The sequence below is a fragment of the Bos indicus x Bos taurus genome, chromosome 24 (genome assembly GCF_003369695.1).
Source record: "Bos indicus x Bos taurus breed Angus x Brahman F1 hybrid chromosome 24, Bos_hybrid_MaternalHap_v2.0, whole genome shotgun sequence".
NCBI lineage: Eukaryota > Metazoa > Chordata > Mammalia > Artiodactyla > Bovidae > Bos > Bos indicus x Bos taurus.
Window position 1 is genome coordinate 25,896,648 of NC_040099.1, and position 19,184 is coordinate 25,915,831.

Here is a 19,184-nt window from a genome sequence, read left to right on the forward strand (position 1 = left end):
TATAAAGCAATGTTCATTTTGCCCAGATTTTCCAGCTGACAACGTGATGGATATTTTCTAAGTTATCCCTGCTAATCAGTCTGTCATGGAGCTTAGTGGCTCCAATTTCAGGTACCATTTCTCAGCCCTTCTTTTCCTGTTAAGCTACATACTTTTCTGTCTTGTCAAGTACTTTGCCAAAACATGCAGTGAGCTGAACACACCCTTATCTTCAGAGAAAGGACATCCCTTTTGATTCCCGAGAAACCATAATTGCTAAGGCAGTGGGATTTTCTGTGGTCTTTGCTTGCCTCCCTTCTTCTCTCTCTAGAGGAGGGAGAAGCATGGAGGGAGGAATTCAGGGGGAGTCTGATGCCCTCCTGACCTGGATCCTCCTGTCTGAGGAAGCCTGTGGTGCAGGCAGAAAGGAACTATTGACTTGGAGAGAGAGACTGGGAGAGGCCGGAGTCAGTGGAGGGTATGTGCCCTGTTCCCTCTAGTTCTTGCTCTCTCTCTGATTCTCGTGCTTGCTTCTTCTTAGCAGTAAACATGACTCCTCAGAGCCTCCGGTTAGAAAATCTGAAGACTGAGAGAGGAAGGCATTAACTCCCTAAACTAGTTGATTACCAGAATATGGTAAAGGATTTAACCTTCTTTTTTTTTTTTCCCTTTTCTATAGATAATCAGTTGTTTTTCACTGATAAATTTTATGAAACTTCAAGGGGTGGGAAAGTGTTAAGATTCCAGTTAACTGTTTTAGCGCTTGCTGTGTGGTTTAATCCAAAAGTACTGCTGGATTTGAGTAGTTGATTGGAAGCATCTTGATTCTGCTCTGTATGAATATGAAGATTATGCTCTGTGTGAATAGGTAACAGCCATCAGAAACAGCTAATGAATCTTGTTAGCTTGTGACACTTGTCTGGGGTTTGCACTTCAGCCTGTAACTGTTGGGAAAGCAATGACTGTGGAGGCCAGGTTTGCTCATGGATCCAGGTCTTCCATTCTCTCTCTTCAAAAGTTGAACGTTTTGTCTTAAGTTTTCAATGTTACTGATCACAGTATCTTCTCTCAGTATCTCAGTGCAGGTGAGGCAGAGGATGCAAATGCTCTAAGTTGAGGGAGGCAGGGTGAGAGGGAAAACATTGGTTTGAAACAGTGGAAATGGAAAGTAACAGGGAATAGGCTAGACTGTGATTGAAATCTACCAATTGTGAAAGATTAGTCAGGGTTTAATGCATTCTGAGTAGTGTAAAAATCTCAGATTTTTTGAAATTAAGAACAAAGGTAAATAAAAAGGGCCATCCTGGGATGGGATTTATTATCATCATGTCAGGTCATGTCTGTATTGTTTTTATTGGGGATATTTTTTTTCTCTCAAAAGCACATACTTAAATCTGAGGATCCTTTCTGATGGATGGCTAACCTAGTTCTGTCAGTCCGCCCACAGGTGATACCTGGGCGTGCCGGTATGCATTGCGGTTCAGATTTTCTTATGACTTTGGGGAAGAGACTTTTTCAGGGTTTAAATTGTTAGATGATAATTTGGTACTTTCTTAGAAAATTGTAACCCATTATTTTGGTTGTAGGGTTATACGTACATAGACCAGGGCTAACACATTATTTATAGACAGCAGGAGAAGGGGGCAACAGAGGATGAGATGGTTGGATGGCATCAACGACTCAAAGGACATGAGTTTGAGCAAACTCCAGGAGACAGTGAAGGACAGGGAAGCCTGGGGTGCTGCAGTCCATGGGATTGCAAAGAGATAGACATGACTTACTGAACAACAAGAGTAAGGAAAGTAATCAATGGTGCACTAATAGCAAAAAAAAAAAAAGGCTTAAACTCCTAACGCTGACTTTGCTTTGATTTCATTTCTATTCCTTGTAAATATAGAAAACATGTTATTCTCAAGGTGAAAGGTTTAGTCTTGTGTCCATGTTCTGCTCTTCTTTGATGGTCCTCCAGGGAGAGCTGCCCCATTTCCAGGGCCTTGACGGGCTCGATGTCTTTAGCTTATAGTGCCATCTTTGGGAGAGAGCTGGCATAACTGGTTGCCACCACTGGCTGATGATGTGAAATGCACAAATTCAAGTAGAATTTCGAATTACTCAGTTAGCCCCAGGACCAGGATGTGTAGAGGAACCTCAAAGCAGGCCCTCACTGCCTTGTTTCATTGAAAGAACTTCCTCTATCCCCTCGCCAACAGCCTCATCCTCCTCCTGTCTACTCCAGTGCAAACTTCACAAGTGATTCCACCGTCACTGTTCTTTAAATATTTTAGTGGTTCTTTTTAACTTTCTTTAGAAAAAGTTTCTCTTTAACTTTCTTTAGAGAATGGTTTTCTTTGACTTGAAAAAGCCCTGGGTGGCTCAGACGTTAGAGTCTGCCTGCAATGCAGGAGACATGGGTTCGATTTCTGGGAGGGGAAGGTTCCCTGGATAAGGCAATGGCAACCCACTCCAGTATTCTTGCCTGGAGAATCCCATGGAGAGAGGAGCCTGGCAGGCTACAGTCAATGGGTCGCAAAGAGTCAGACTCAACTGAGCAACTTTCACTTCACTCTGACTTTTGGATTAAAATTAAAATTCCTTAGGCTGTCATACGTATTTAGGCCTCTGACTTCTCATTTATATAAGCATCTTCCCCAGCCTTAATAAGCTACTTTCAGTTTTCAGAAAGAGCACATCTCTTTCTTCATGTTCCCCACCCCCACCCCACCCCGTGTCTCTCCCCTAGTCTGTTCCGTTGACCTGGAATGCCATTCCTGTTTCTTTACTTGGCTATTTCCTGTGGTCTTGCTACACTCAGCCCAAAGGTCATTTCTTAGGAGAAGCCCTTCTCGACTATTCAGCTGGGCGACCCTTCTCTTTCTCCTTAATCCTCACATTCATACCCCTTATGAAACATTTGTCATACTGTTTTATTTTTTTTTCTTTAAATTTTTTTTTTTGGATGTGGACCATTTTTAAAGTCTTTATTGAATTTTTTACTATATTGCTTCTGTTTTACGTTGTGGTCTTTTGCCCATGAGGCATGTGGGATCTTCAGCTCCTCAACAAGAATTGAAACTGCACCCCTTGCATTGGAAGTCAGTCTTAATCACTGGATGGCCAAGGAAGTCCCATATCATACTGTATTTTAACTCTTACTACTTCCTGCATCTGACTGTGAGGGCCTTAATGGCAAAGACCCTAATTCAACCTCTTTATTCCTAGCACTGAGCCCATAGGCCCTGGTGGCTCAGCTGGTAAAGAATCTGCCTGCAATGTAGAAGACCCGGGTTATAGTTAGAACTAAAGGGATAAATACAAAAGTAACACAGCATTAATTTCCTCTAAAGGATTGAGTAGGGCTTCCCTGGTGGCTCAGATGGTAAAGAATCTGCCTGCAATGCAGGAGACCTGGGTTCAGTCCCGAGATCGGGAAGATCCTCTGGAGAAAGAAATGGCAACCCACTTCACTATTCTTGCCTGGCAAATCCCGTGGATAGAGGAGCCTGGCGGACTACAGTCCATGGGGGTCGCAAAGAGTCGAACATGACTGAGCAACTAACAAAAAGACATTTTTAATAAATGGATGAATGAGCATTGGAAATAGATCACAGTGACTCCCATATCATTTTTCTTTTTCTCACTTTTCCTCGTCTTGAAAAGGAAGATCATAGAGTAGATTAAATGAGAAGATTTTTGAAAAGTAACTACCATGATGCTTGGTGCATAATAATAATAAATACTTGTTCTTTCACTCTTCTTTCTGTACAGCTCTTATCTACGAGTTGTAAAGGTTTCGGATTTCCCACACCTGGTGGTTATGCCTCACTGGTACCAAAGTTTCCACCCTGTCAGTACCTCCTTGTTAAATACTTAAGGAAGACTTCCCAGTCAACCAGTGTTTATGCTGATCACATGTAAACACTGTGACTTTTGTACTAACACCTCATCATCACTCACCACACACACTCACTGCCTCTATTAAACACACATTCAGCATGTCTCTTACCTTTAACTCAGTCATCTTATTAATCACAGGGAAACTCAGCTCGAGCATTTCCAGCCAGAGTGTGGTCTTCTTTTTAAGAAAAAAAAAACATTTTCAGTACATAAGGTTGATCCTTTATATCAACACTAGTAAATACAGGTAGTCCTCAGCTTTCATTTTTTCCCACTTAATTCAACTCACTTTCTCCACGCAGTGTGCTGGTACCCTTTGCTGTACCTGTGCACGATTCAGCCTGCCCGTGAGCTAGTGGACACGCACGCTGTGTTAGCAGCACCTGGCACCCCCCATGCCCACAGTCAGTACCAACCACCACCTGTATCTGCAAAGAAGAATTTATTTGTATCATTATTGGACTGGTTTTTATTGCCTTTTCCTTGATTATTTCTGCATTTAATTTTATTATTTTTTTGAAAATGTTAAGATGAAATCTCTTGCTTATTCACTTTCTCAACAATCCATAAAAGTACTGGCAGATCTCCACCAATAATTCTTTCTTCATATAAATTCTGTGTTTTTGCTCTTACTTGTATTTCAAATAAGCAGAAATAGAATTTAAAGAGCAAATTAATTTTCATTGTCTGTATTTAATATTTAGTCCATGTTTAAAATATTGCAACAATCATTTATACATGGACACATGGTGACATTCAAGAAAATTTACCATATTTAGTGATAATAAGTGTTAGCTTTCTGGGAATTTCCATGTAATATGTTTAGTAATGTATTGTTTAGGGTCTGTTTGTTTGGTTTTCATAGTTGTTTTCTGAAATATATTATGATGACAAGTAAAGAACTTTAATCTTACTATTGGGAACTTTATTTTACCCTGTACTGTATAATTTTTTTTTCTTTTCTTTTTTTGGTTACTGAACTTACACACAAGAAGTCGAAGAAATGGTTTTGAAAGAAAATAAAACTGTCAATCAATCAATGGCTATAATGAAAGCTAATCTTATTAACAGTCTCAAATTTCCAGAAGGTTTACATTTTTTCTGAAATAGTCATCCTATGTAAAATATCACACCGGAAAAGGCAAAGCATTAGATTAATGCTAATTTTGAAAGCCTCAAAGTTATTCATCTATAAATTCAATTTAATTTTATTTTCAATCAAAATTCCATTAAGTTTATTGTTTTTTTCAAAACTCAGTGCATCAGAAGTGTCAAGATAATTTAAAAAAAAGTAATGGATGCAGACTACACCTACCAGATATCATAAGCCTATTAAAAACAATGTCATACACCTGTAACGATAGGATTATCAGCATACTTGACTAATCAGATCAGATCAGATCAGTCCCTCAGTCGTGTCCCACTCTTTTCAACCCCATGAATCGCAGCACGCCAGGCCTCCCTGTCCATCACCAACTCCTGGAGTTCACTCAGACTCACGTCCATCGAGTCAGTGATGCCATCCAGCCATCTCATCCTCTGTTGTCCCCTTCTCCTCTTGCCCCCAATCCCTCCCAGCATCAGAATCTTTTCCAATGAGTCAACTCTTCGTATGAGGTGGCCAAAGTACTGGAGTTTCAGCTTTAGCATCATTCCTTCCAAAGAAATCCCAGGGCTGATCTCCTTCAGAATGGACTGGTTGGATCTCCTTGCAGTCCAAGGGACTCTCAAGAGTCTTCTTCAACACCACAGTTCAAAAGCATCAATTCTTCGGTGCTCAGCCTTCTTCACAGTCCAACTCTCACATCCATATATGACCACAGGAAAAATCATAGCCTTGACTAGACAAACCTTTGTTGGCAAAGTAATGTCTCTGCTTTTGAATATGCTATCTAGGTTGGTCATAACTTTCCTTCCAAGGAGTAAGCGTCTTTTAATTTCATGGCTGCAGTCACCATCTGCAGTGATTTTGGAGCCCCCAAAAATAAAGTCTGACACTGTTTCCACTGTTTCCCCATCTATTTCCCATGAAGTGATGGGACCGGATGCCATGATCTTAGTTTTCTGAATGTTGAGCTTTAAGCCAACTTTTTCACTCTCCACTTTCACCTTCATCAAGAGGCTTTTGAGTTCCTCTTCACTTTCTGCCATAAGGGTGATGTCATCTGCATATCTGAGGTGATTGATATTTCTCCTGGCAATCTTGACTCCAGCTTGTGTTTCTTCCAGTCCAGCGTTTCTCATGATGTACTCTGCATAGAAGTTAAATAAGCAGGGTGACAATATACAGCCTTGATGTACTCCTTTTCCTATTTGGAACCAGTCTGTTGTTCCATGTCCAGTTCTAACTGTTGCTTCCTGATCTGCATACAAATTTCTCAAGAGGTAGATCAGGTGGTCTGGTATTCCCATCTCTTGAAGAATTTTCCACAGTTTATTGTGATCCACACAGTCAAAGGCTTTGGCATAGTCAATAAAGCAGAAATAGATGTTTTTCTGGAACTCTCTTGCTTTTTCCATGATCCAGTGGATGTTGGCAATTTGATCTCTGGTTCCTCTGCCTTTTCTAAAACCAGCTTGAACATCAGGAAGTTCATGGTTCACATATTGCTGAAGCCTGGCTTGGAGAATTTTGAGCATTACTTCACTAGCGTGTGAGATGAGTGCAATTGTGCGGTAGTTTGAGCATTCTTTGGCATTGCCTTTCTTTGAGATTGGAATGAAAACTGACCTTTTCCAGTCCTGTGGCCACTGCTGAGTTTTCCAAATTTGCTGGCATATTGAGTGCAGCATTTTAACAGCATCATCTTTCAGGGTTTGGAATAGCTCAACTGGAATTCCATCACCTCCACTAGCTTTGTTCGTAGTGATGCTTTCTAAGGCCCACTTGACTTCACATTCCAGGATGTCTGGCTCTAGGTCAATGATCACACCATCGTGATTATCTGGGTCGTGAAGATCTTTTTTGTACAGTTCTTCTGTGTATTTTTGCCATTTCTTTTTAGTATTTTCTGCTTCTGCTGGTTCATACCATTTCTGTCCTTTATCGAGCCCATCTTTGCATGAAATGTTCCTTTGGTATCTCTGATTTCTTGAAGAGATCTCTAGTCTTTCCCATTCTGTTGTTTTCCTCTATTTCTTTGCATTGATCGCTGAAGGCTTTCTTATCTCTTCTTGCTGTTCTTTGGAACTCTGCATTCAGATGTTTATATCTTTCCTTTTCTCCTTTGCTTTTCACTTCTCTTCTTTTCACAGCTATTTGTAAGGCCTCCCCAGACAGCCATTTTGCTTTTTTGCATTTCTTTTCCATGGGGATGGTCTTGATCCCTGTCTCCTGTACAATGTCACGAACCTCATTCCATAGTTCATCAGGCACTCTATCTATTAGATCTAGGCCCTTAAATCTATTTCTCACTTCCACTGTATAATCATAAGGGATTTGATTTAGGTCATACCTGAATGGTCTAGTGGTTTTCCCTACTTTCTTCAATTTCAGTCTGAATTTGGCAATAAGGAGTTCATGATCTGAGCCACAGTCAGCTCCTGGTCTTGTTTTTGCTGACTGTATAGAGCTTCTCCATCTTTGGCTGCAAAGAATATAATCAATCTGATTTCGGTGTTGACCATCTGGTGATGTCCATGTATAGAGTCTTCTCTTGTGTTGTTGGAAGAGGGTGTTTGTTATGACCAGTGCATTTTCTTGGCAAAACTCTATTAGTCTTTGCCCTGCTTCATTCCGTATTCCAAGGCCAAATTTGTCTGTTACTCCAGGTGTTTCTTGACTTCCTACTTTTGCATTCCAGTCCCCTATAATGAAAAGGACATCTTTTTTGAGTGTTAGTTCTAAAAGGTCTTGTAGGTCTTCATAGAACCGTTCAACTTCAGCTTCTTCAGCGTTACTGGTTGGGGCATAGACTTGGATTACTGTGATATTGAATGGTTTGCCTTGGAAACAAATAGAGATCATTCTGTCGTTTTTGAGATTGCATCCAAGTACTGCATTTCAGTGTAATAAAGGAGAGACTAGAAATATATCTAAGCATATATGGTGATTTATAATATAATGGCTCATTCTATGATTCAATCAACTCATATTTATTGATTGTCAGCATGTGTGCAGATTATGGGTATACATCAGGTAATCATAATTCTTACTAGATTATTAAAAATTTAAAAACTGATTAAATAGCTGATTAATGATTATTAAGTTTGTGGTTAAGAAGTCCTATTAAGAACTGTTGGTGGGAGTGTAAATTGATACACTTTGTTGAGAGGGAAATTTAGGAAAACTAAAAAATTATTTGCATGTATCTTTGATATGGCAGCCTCCTTTTGAGAGTCTGTCTTATAAAAATATATCAACATATGTATGTGCTCCTGTGATTATGTACATGTGTATGTATGTGTATATATAAATGTCCACTGAGGCTTTGTTAACAGCAAAAATTGGAATCAGCCTAGTTCCTTGGGATTCAGGGAATGGTTAGAAGTGTGTGTACAAATTTATGAATATTTTGCAGAATTTTGAAAGAATGGTGTTCATGATAATGTGGGAAAATCAAATTATAGAAGAGTACTATAATAGAAAAATTCAGAATCCAATCACAGAATCATGATGCTAAATTAGAATACCTTTATACTCTAGAAAAAACAAATCTGCTGTCATTGCTTTAAAACCAGTTGTTTTGGATACCTTATGGCTAGCTTTCAGGTTTGCTTCACCATCACTCACTTTTAAGGTCTTCAAGGAACCACATTTCCCAGATACATCTTCTCTGTAACATTTTAGAATTTATTAATATGTTATTCATCTGTCTCATAACTTCTTTCAAAAAGCACATGAGATTGCTTTCAATGACTTTATTACTCTTCTTGTAAAATGGTGAATTTCTCCCAAAATGTAATTGTCTTCATGAGTTTGTATTTGTGTCTTCCTGCTAAGGGTGGCATTTACACAAACCTTTCAAGGTCATTCAAAGGGCTGTTGTCTAGAGGTAACACTGCTGAACAGGAGTATTGGCTTTCTGGGAATGGGATTTTTTCATATAACATGTTTAGTCAGTATAATGTTTAGGGTTCATTTATTTGGTTTTCATGGTTGTTTTGAGAAATACGGGCTTCCCTGATAGCTCAGTTGGTAAAGAATCCACCTGCAATGCAGGAGACCCTGGTTTGATTCCTGGGTCGGGAAGATCCACTCCAGTATTCTTGGACTTCCCCTGTGGCTCAGCTGGTAAAGAATCTGCCCTCAATGCAGGTGACCTGGGTTCAATCCCTGGATGGGGAAGATCCCTGGAGAAGGGAAATGCTACCCACTCCAGTATTCTGGCCTGGAGAATTCCATGGACTGTATAGTCCACAGGGTCACAAAGAGTCAGACACGACTGAGCAACTTTCACTTTTGAGAAATATATTATGATTAAATATAGGCACTTCCTTTTAGGTGCTTGAGAGAATTTGACTGTATTCTTTGCTTCCAAAAGTAATGTGTGCCTGTGCTAGACTAGACATTCTGCTGATGCTGGAGATACAGAAATGATGTGTGTGCTAGTCACTCAATTATGTCCAACTCTTTGTGATCCCATGGATTCTAACCCTCCAGGCTCTTCTGTCCATGGGATTCTCCAGGCAAGAATACAGCAGTGGGTTGCCAGTTCCTTCTCCAACAGAAATGATAAAATTGTCCTTATTCTCAGGGGGCTCACAGACTGGCAGGCATAGGAAAAATATAGTATCTTAGTTGCTGAAGGGAGTAGAGAAGTAGCTGAGCAAGTAGGTTGGGTCAAAAGGAAGAGATACCAAGAAATGCTCCTAGAAAGTGACAATGCTCGAAGTGGGTGTTGAGAGACGAGAATGAAGAAGCTGAGCAGATGAAGGGAAGGAAGAGGGTTTCCAGTTAAGGAGCCAGGGTAGGGCAGAGTGACAGCTATGAGAAAGCATGCCCTACTCTAGAAACTGAAATTATCCATCTGCCTCACCTGAAGTAATGAAATAGGTCAGGGCCATGGGATGAATACAGCCTTCAATTAACATAGAGAATGATTGACTGGTGTTATTTTAGACAGTGCACCATGGACTTGCCCACTTCAGCAGTGTACAGACCATCTCCAGGCTTTGGGGCCAGCAAGCTCAGCTTGGAACACTGGCTTTTCGGAAGATCCTGACACCATACTGGGCTCTCTGCCTTAGTGATCTGGCCACGGGGGTATCTCTGTGTCACATGATCAACAGCACAGCATGTATCATGAGATTTCTGAGGCCTGCCTCAGTGTCATCTCATGAAATAGGACCTAGTCACTCGTTGGCACAAAATTTTTCACTGGGACCCTCATTTTCTATGAAAAGTGAAAGTGTTGGTTGTTTAGTCATGTCTGACTCTTTGTGACCCATGGACTGTAGCCCGCCAGACTCCTTGGTCCATGGAATTCTCCAGGCAGGAATACTGAAGTGGGTTGCCATTTCCTTCTCCAGGGGCTCTTCCTGAGCCAGGTATTGAACCCAGGTCTTCTGCATTGCAGGCAGATTCTTAATTATCTGAGCCACTTTCTACAAAGTTAAATCCAAAACCCTAATGGGGTTCAAGATCCTCTGCCATCTGTCTCCCATATGTCCTTCTAGAATTAAGTTGGAAGAATTTGATGAGTAATAATAATAAAGTCTTTGAGGTTAGGCTGTTCTGCGGTTGAATTTTAACTCTGCTATTTACTTAAGCTCACATAACATGTACACCCGTGGCTGATTCATGTAAATGTATGGCAAAAACCACCACAATATTGTAAAGTAATTAGCCTCCAATTAAAATAAATTAATTAATTTTAAAAAAGAAAAAAGAGAATTCAATAAAATATAATTTCAAGTAATTAATATGGCAAGCATTATATAAAATGGCTATGTGATAATTCATATTTTGCTTCAGACATTTTAAATTATGTTTTACTGTTAGTGCTTTCTGAATATATTCTGTATTTCTGACGTTGGTACTTTCAGAACCACTGTCAGATAGAATTCTACTTGGCTTACCTCAGGTGTCACCATCTTCAAGGAGCCTTTAAAAAATAATTGAAATTAATTATCCTTTTCTTGTTTCAACAGAAATTGATACCTCTGGTACAGAAATAATACTAATAACTTTTAAAATGACTTTAGAGGTTGAATCTTTACTTATTTGTTCGTTGTGCTGAGTCTTTGTTGGCATGCACGGGCTTTCTCTAGTTGTGGCGAGCGGGGGTTCCTCCTTACGGCGGTGAGAGGGCTTCTCGTTGTGGTGGCTTTTCTTGTTGCAGAGCACACGCTCTAGGTGCAAGCTTCAGTAATTGCAGCACACGGGCTCTAGTTGTGGCCACGGGCTTTAGTTGCTCCACAGCTTGGGAATCTTCCTGGACCAGAGGTGGAACCCGTGTACCACCAGGGAAGCCAGCCCAATTTTGCTAAATTTAAATACAGTGGGAAGAGATGGTGTTTTATAATTTATACAATGTCTAGAACAATTCTGGAGCTTATTCAATTGATTTGTTAGTTTATAATGAGCCATTTACTCATAAAATAATGATTCTATTGAGAAATTCTACCACTGATAAATACATTATTCTGCATTTCGGTTTATAAGTGGATTCATGTTCCTGTATTGTGCACATAATGATAAAGATGATAATCACCTAGTAACAAAATGGGAAATAGTTTTCCAAATGTGTATTTGTGTGTGGAATACTGCATGCACCAAAGAGAAAATAAAATATATATTTTCTTACCACATATTTTTTATTGAAGACATATATATAAAACATTATTATATTCAGTAATATATTGCAATCAGAAGTATCTAATCCAAAAGAGGGAATATTTTAAAAGAATGCTTTTCTGAAAGAAGTTTATAAATTCTGTCTTGTCAACATCTTCTTTTCCCTTCACCTGATAAGACTTTTCTAAGAGAATCCATTTATTCACTCTATGGGGCAGGAGATAGAACTCAAACGACATTCTATTATATTTGTTTATTAAATCCCATTTCCTGGACTCCTGGGTTCATTTTCAAATGTTAACATAAATGTTACTTAATCTTTATCTCCTAGCTAAATCAGTACCCTCTTAAGCAGGAGAAATCTTGCTTTATGCCCTTTATTTTGTTTGAGATGATGTTTTTAACATATGCCAATTCAGAGGCTTGAGTCACATACGATTGATACCTAGAATGATGGAGAATTTCCTCTCCACTGATAATGTTGAGAGAAAAAATGAAATGGTTCTGATCTCATTTCCATGGATAGTATGGAGGAATGCATCCACCAGAAATGGGGTTTCTCTTTTTGAAGCACCATTAAATCTTTGCATATTGATAGTGGGATAGATCACAGAAAATTTTTCTATAAAATGAAAGAACTGGACAAGAGATTGTGAGAGGCCCCAAATTCTTCAACACTTTTACTCATAAAAATATTAAGCAAGAAGCACTACAGTTATTTCCTTCCAGAAGAAAATAAGCCCTGAAAATAAATTTATTCCATTCATATTATCTTACTAGTCACATCATTATACTTACTACTATATAGTTTACATATTTTACAGAATTAAATAAAACTATCTTGCTAGAATTTTTTTTTTCTCAGGACAGCTTGATGCCTACTAAGAATAAGCAATCTGTGCATGGGTTTCCATTTTATTTATTCCACATTACTAGTAGCATTAAAAAGAGAAACACAACATGGTAATGGAATTAAATATTTTGTTAATTATTTTTGGTAGGAACTCAAAGCCATATCCCCAGAGTTTTAAGTCTAGAAATGAATTAGAAGCTTTTTGAAGACAGGAATCTTGCCAGTTGTATTCAACTAACATTCAGAGTCAAGACCAGCACTCAACACAGAGAAGCTTCCAAGTAAATGTTGTTGAATGTATGCATAACTACAGAGGTGCTTTTAGAGGTTATCTGGTTGCCAAAGGAATAGTCTATGACTCAGGTCAGTGAAAATGATTAAACCACATTTCATATGGTTTTCTGACATAATTAAAAAAAGCAGGGAAAAAAAATTCTCTAAGGAGTAAAATCTCCAGTACTTCTCCTGGAAACTGTTTCTGTTGTCATGTTGTCATAATTATATTTCTGCTAGTCTAAATTAATTTACAGTTAGATGATATAAATCAGTAAAGTGCAATAAGAATTCATCCATATTGATATGAATATATGCATATCTATATATGTATATAATTCCTTTTGATGGACCATTTTTAGTGACACATTCAGCTAAGAAGCTCTTTCCCTGTATTATATTAAGCATGCCCTAATCATTGCATATCTTGAGAAACCATTTGATGAGACAAGTGACTTTAGATCTCTATTAACAGATTCTCCATCTTCTTTTTCAATTTCACTTCAAAAGTGTACATTTAATTCATTTTTTCCACTTTAACATTTTAAATAGAAATATGTATTGGAAAGTTAACATGGCTATTGAATGCAGACAAGGCGTTTCTATGCAACCTTCAAGAACAAGAGCATCTTGGTTTATATGACCAGTTTTACAGGCCGAAGTCCTTAAGATTCACTGTATGAATTATGTGCTATTTATTAGACAGTATCAAAGAATGTAACACATTTTCTTTAAGTTTTTTTGGCACATAATTTAAAATCAGAAAAAAAAATTCAAAGGCTTATCTAAAGTGCTTGCCATAGTTACCCCCCAAAAGATATAATCAAAGAATCTCACTGAATTTAGAATTTTTGAACATTTGTTGACTTAAAATGTTAAATGTGGTACACTGCGCATCTTTGATGGATATGTTGGTGGTTACAAGGTGCATGGTCTCCATAGAGAGTATTGACCATAAAACACTTACTGTTGGGAGTAATGTATGTTACTGTACCGTGTTACTCTGTGTCGAGATGTCACTGGGGATGTGGAACCAATAGTTTGGCTTATGCGAATGTCTGGACTCATCATTTGTGTCAGTTGAATTTCTGGTCCTACCAAAATACCACCACTCATGACAGGTCCCCTACAACCATCACTCATGCTACTACTGCTCACGTCAGGCCTACCAGGACTAGACACCACTCTCTCAGCATAGATTACATTGTGTGTGTTGGCTAACTCAGCAGGGACACAAATATTCCCTTGAACCTCGTAGACAGGTGCCATTACTGTTTCCGTTACTACAACATTGGGTGCAAGCTGAGGATCAAAGACAATCGTAGTGGGTTGCATGCATGGATCAGCAGTAGTGTAAGTCTCGGTCACTACAATATCCCCGTGCATCATGGGTTCAGGTATTGCCATTTCTTCTTTGAATTCAGCCTCTGAGAGAGTCATTCCTGAAGATTCATTAACAAAGTAGTTCGGTCCAAGTAAGGGGAGGTCAGTGCTGATGGGGATACAGGACTGCTGAGAAGGAAATGGGTCAATTTCCGTGTTTAAGCAGATTTCAGCAAGAGTCTTAAATTTTGGATCTAAAGTTTCCATGTGGCTTTCATCTAAATCATCCACAATCCAACTGCAACAACCAATGGAGCCCACAGGAGACCCTACTCCTTCGTGGTCATAAATGAGCAAACAATCGTTTGCAGGGCGGCCTTCATCTTCGCCTGCATAAGCATATGCTTTCTAAAATTGGAAGAAAAACAGACAATTAGACGTTTCTTTTCTCTATAAAATAATTAAAGAAGAGCAACAGCAATGCCTTAGAGACATCTGATTTAAGATGATTTAATGGAATGAACTGAGAGATACCCTGATTGATTGCCGTATTTCTAAATAATTGGAACTCTGAAAGGAGATCAGTGTGCATAGTCTTTTGTTTCTGAGGTGGTCTAAGATAATAACATTTAGTTATGTGCAAAACATTATTTATTTAAGGAGAGATATTTGATCAACTTGGAATAAAAACATCCATAGAGGTGTACATAGCTCTATGTTTCAGAGGCTTCTTTTATGTGGCCTAGGTGAAGACAGCTGGGGTGTTTTTGGAGTTACGTTATCAGGAGGGAGTTTATCTACTGTGATTTTTAATTTTTTTTTAAATGACAGACCCTTTAAATGAAATCCTAGGTGTGACCTCAACATGTAGAAGTGATGAAATGAGAACTTCTTTGTTTGAAGGTGTGGGGAGGGAGCACCTGGTGGTTCCCTTCCCTATTTGCCTCAACTGCTATAGCCCTTGGTGGTTTCCATGAAATCCCACAGGGCCTGCCCAACACCATCCAAAATCCCCTGATACAATCTGACCCTTTCTTTCTTTAATAAATAAGGTAACCACAGGCCCAGGGAAGGTTAATGTCAGGCCCAGGGAAGGTTAATGTCATGCCCAAGACTTAAATAGCTGTCCAACACAATGTCAAATCCACCTATCTTTTCTCCACTGCATCATGCTGCTTTCCCTATAGTCTGTACCAGAGTCTACATCCCTACTTTTTCTTAAAAAAAAAAAAAAAAAAACTCTATTTATTTATTTATTTGGCTGTGCCAGTTCTTAGTTGCAGCACACAGGATCTTTAGTTGTGGTATGGTGGATATAGTTCCCTGACCAGGGATCAAACCCAGGGCCTCCCACAGTGGGAGTGTGGAGTCTTAGCCATACTTAGTCTTGTGCCCATTTCCCAAATGTACTTGAGTGGTGTGGATGACTCATTTAAATACTGACACTATTCATGCCCTGTCTATAGTGGTGTTGGTAACCACCAATTTTAAGATACAACTTACAACATCTTTAGCATTTTTTGTTAAGAGCGGTGGTGAAACTCACGTGTTGCCACATAAGGAGTAAAATGGGCTAATTAGAATATGAGATAAAATGGACTGCTAAATAAGAGAAATAAAGGTACTAGATAGGAATTACAAGATGGTTTAGATAAATCCTCTGTTTATCCTTTGCGCTGCCCTGTTAGGCCATCCCAGGGCCTTGTGTCTTTCCTCCTGGCATGCTCATAGACCCATGATCCTCTGCCCTAGTGAGGGACACAGTGCCTGGGGCCCTGAGTAGAGATGAGAGACCCGGGTTCCAGGCCCTAATCTGTCATCAAATCTTGGTGATGCCCTATTCCTCAGTTTGTGCTCTCTTTCTTCCCTAATTTGGCTTTTGGTTTATTTTTTCTCCTTTCTGTTGGAGGTATCTGCAGGGCTGAAAGTCCACCGTGAAGAACAGACATGAACACACAGCTCTTCTTGATCGGGATTCTCTTTGCTCTTTGCTGTGGGAAACACTGGGAACACCAGAAAGAAACAGAATACAGGAAAATAGCAGAAGGGACATGGAATATGATGGGATACTAGCCTTTTTCACAGTCGTCAGAGGTATTATGCCCACTGGATATGACGTGTTTCAGTAAGTTGGCTTTTTGTATTTTAAGGAAAAGTGAAATATTTTTTTTTTTTTTTTTTTATTTTTTTTTTTTCATTTTTTAAATTTTATTTTATTTTTAAACTTTACATAATTGTATTAGTTTTGCCAAATATCAAAATGAATCCACCACAGGTATACATGTGTTCCCCATCCTGAACCCTCCTCCCTCCTCCCTCCCCATACCATCCCTCTGGGTCGTCCCAGTGCACTAGCCCCAAGCATCCAGTATCGTGGATCGAACCTGGACTGGCAACTCGTTTCTTACATGATATTTTACATGTTACAATGTCATTCTCCCAAATCTTCCCACCCTCTCCCTCTCCCACAGAGTCCATAAGACTGTTCTATACATCAGTGTCTCTTTTGCTGTCTCGTACACAGGGTTATTGTTACCATCTTTCTAAATTCCATATATATGCGTTAGAATACTGTATTTATGTTTTTCCTTCTGGCTTACTTCACTCTGTATAATAGGCTCCAGTTTCATCCACCTCATTAGAACTGATTCAAATGTATTCTTTTTAATGGCTGAGTAATACTCCATTGTGTATATGTACCACAGCTTTCTTATCCATTCATCAAAAGAATGAAACTGGACCACTTTCTAACACCATACACAAAAATAAACTCAAAATGGATTAAAGATCTAAACGTAAGACCAGAAACTATAAAACTCCTAGAGGAGAACATAGGCAAAACACTCTCCGACATACATCACAGCAGGATCCTCTATGACCCACCTCCCAGAATATTGGAAATAAAAACAAAAATAAACAAATGGGACCTAATTAACCTTAAAAGCTTCTGCACATCAAAGGAAACTATTAGCAAGGTGAAAAGACAGCCTTCAGAATGGGAGAAAATAATAGCAAATGAAGCAACCGACAAACAACTAATCTCAAAAATATACAAGCAACTCCTACAGCTCAACTCCAGAAAAATAAACGACCCAATCAAAAAATGGGCCAAAGAACTAAATAGACATTTCTCCAAAAAAGACATACAGATGGCTAACAAACACATGAAAAGATGCTCAACATCACTCATTATCAGAGAAATGCAAATCAAAACCACTATGAGGTACCATTTCACACCAGTCAGAATGGCTGCGATCCAAAAGTCTACAAATAATAAATGCTGGAGAGGGTGTGGAGAAAAGGGAACCCTCTTACACTGTTGGTGGGAATGCAAACTAGTACAGCCACTATGGAGAACAGTGTGGAGATTCCTTAAAAAACTGGAAATAGAACTGCCTTATGATCCAGCAACCCCACTGCTGGGCATACACACTGAGGAAACCAGAAGGGAAAGAGACACGTGTACCCCAATGTTCATCGCAGCACTGTTTATAATAGCCAAGACATGGAAGCAACCTAGATGTCCATCAGCAGAAAAGTGAAATATTTTTTATTCAAGATTGGGATAGAGTTAAAAGTAACTGAATATATCTCAGAAAAGAATCTACTGCCATTGTTATTATTTTGCAGTCTCAAGAGTGAATGATAATATTGTTGAACTGTGTGCAGGGGAATTACCTCAGAGAAATATTTTTTTATTCCGGATTGGGGTAGAGTTAAGAGTCCTCGAATATATTTCAGAAGACTCTACCACCATTGTTATTATTATTATTCAGTCCCAAGACTATTTTGTGGAGCTGTGTGCAGGGAAGTTACCTCAGAGAAATAGCTGTCCAGGAAAGCCAGGTTCAGGCTGGTGTCCCCATAGTCCCGCTGGATGCCCACCGCCGAGCTCCTCCTCCCCGCGGTGCCCGCTGCTCCTCCCGCTGCCAGGCCAACGGCCGCCCCCAGACCGGTATTGAGTTCCACTCCCGAGACACCCCCTTCAACCGTTCCTCCGCCTGCGTAGGTGTTAGTGTAGATTTCTGAAAGGAGAAGGGGTTCAATGGTGCTGGAGTCGTCTGCATTGTTTAACCCCCGTAGACACTGTCAGCAACACCACCACCCCTTCCCCCCAGCAAAGGGAAGGCTCTGGAATGCTAGTATAGGAGCAATTCCAACTATATCTATTATCTTCAGGCTTGCTGATAAAAATAAAACTAAACAGTACAAAGGGAGCCAGGTATCAGGCGTGGCTTTGCCACCTTTCGGTTGACAGACTTGAAGGTGCAGAAGAGGCCAGAGGAGCAGGGCCTCCGTTTTGCCTGCACCAGTTCCTTCTCGGGCTGCCTCTGGCAAGCTCCCCAGGCCTGGCTGAGAAGACTTGCAGTCACTCATGAGCCCTCCAGAGCAAGGCCAGCCACGCGTTTGCAGAAACGGAAGCTCACAGTCCTCATTCACCCTGGTGCTGGATGGGGAATGGGCTTCCATAGGAGTGTTCAGTCACCTTAGACTCTTTGCAGTCAGAGTCTGGCTTGGGACACTCAGAAATCATCACTGAGAAATCACAAGCCCGCTCTAGAACTGGGCAGCCTCTCTACTTTGTTCAGTTATTGCCCAATGCTGGGTATTTTCCCAGTATTTTAGGGTATTTCTGGGACTTGGTAAATTAGGAGAGGGTAAGAGTGGTGAGGCGAATGCATGTATGAATTTAAGAAAAGTTCCTCATTTCAGCTCAGTCGCTCAGTCGTGTCCAACTCTTTATGACCCCATGGACTGCAGCATGCCAGGCTTCCCTGTCCATCACCAACTCCCAGAGCTTGCGCAAACTCAAGTCCATCGAGTCCATGATGCCATCCAACCTCTCATCCTCTGTCATCCCCTTCAGTGTATTCTTAGGAGAACATATTTGCTGCTTCGTTTTTTTCTTTCTTTCTTTTTTTTAAACTGCTTGTTTTACAAATAATGGTAGCACTTACTGTGCAAGGCACTATTCTAATGTATATTTTGTGATATACATATATACACACAGCACATATACATACATTTGTATATGATATATGTAACATATATGATCCATATTATATACCACACATACATATATAATGTACATACTATACATATAATATATAATATGTATAATAT

The 19,184-nt window shown here is 39.6% G+C and overlaps 1 protein-coding gene across 1 annotated transcript in view; it reads right to left on the reverse strand.

Moving 5' to 3' along the window:
• Positions 1-13,491: 13,491 nt before the first annotated feature.
• The window catches only part of DSG4 (desmoglein 4), a 31,795-nt gene continuing 26,102 nt past the window's right edge, over positions 13,492-19,184 (reverse strand). The window contains exons 15-16 of the mRNA XM_027525958.1: positions 17,877-18,085; positions 13,492-14,468 (exon numbers count right to left, since the gene is read on the reverse strand). Of these exons, the coding sequence (XP_027381759.1) occupies positions 13,701-14,468; positions 17,877-18,085 (977 nt within the window). The 3' untranslated portion in view covers positions 13,492-13,700. The remainder of the gene's footprint in view (positions 14,469-17,876; positions 18,086-19,184) is intronic.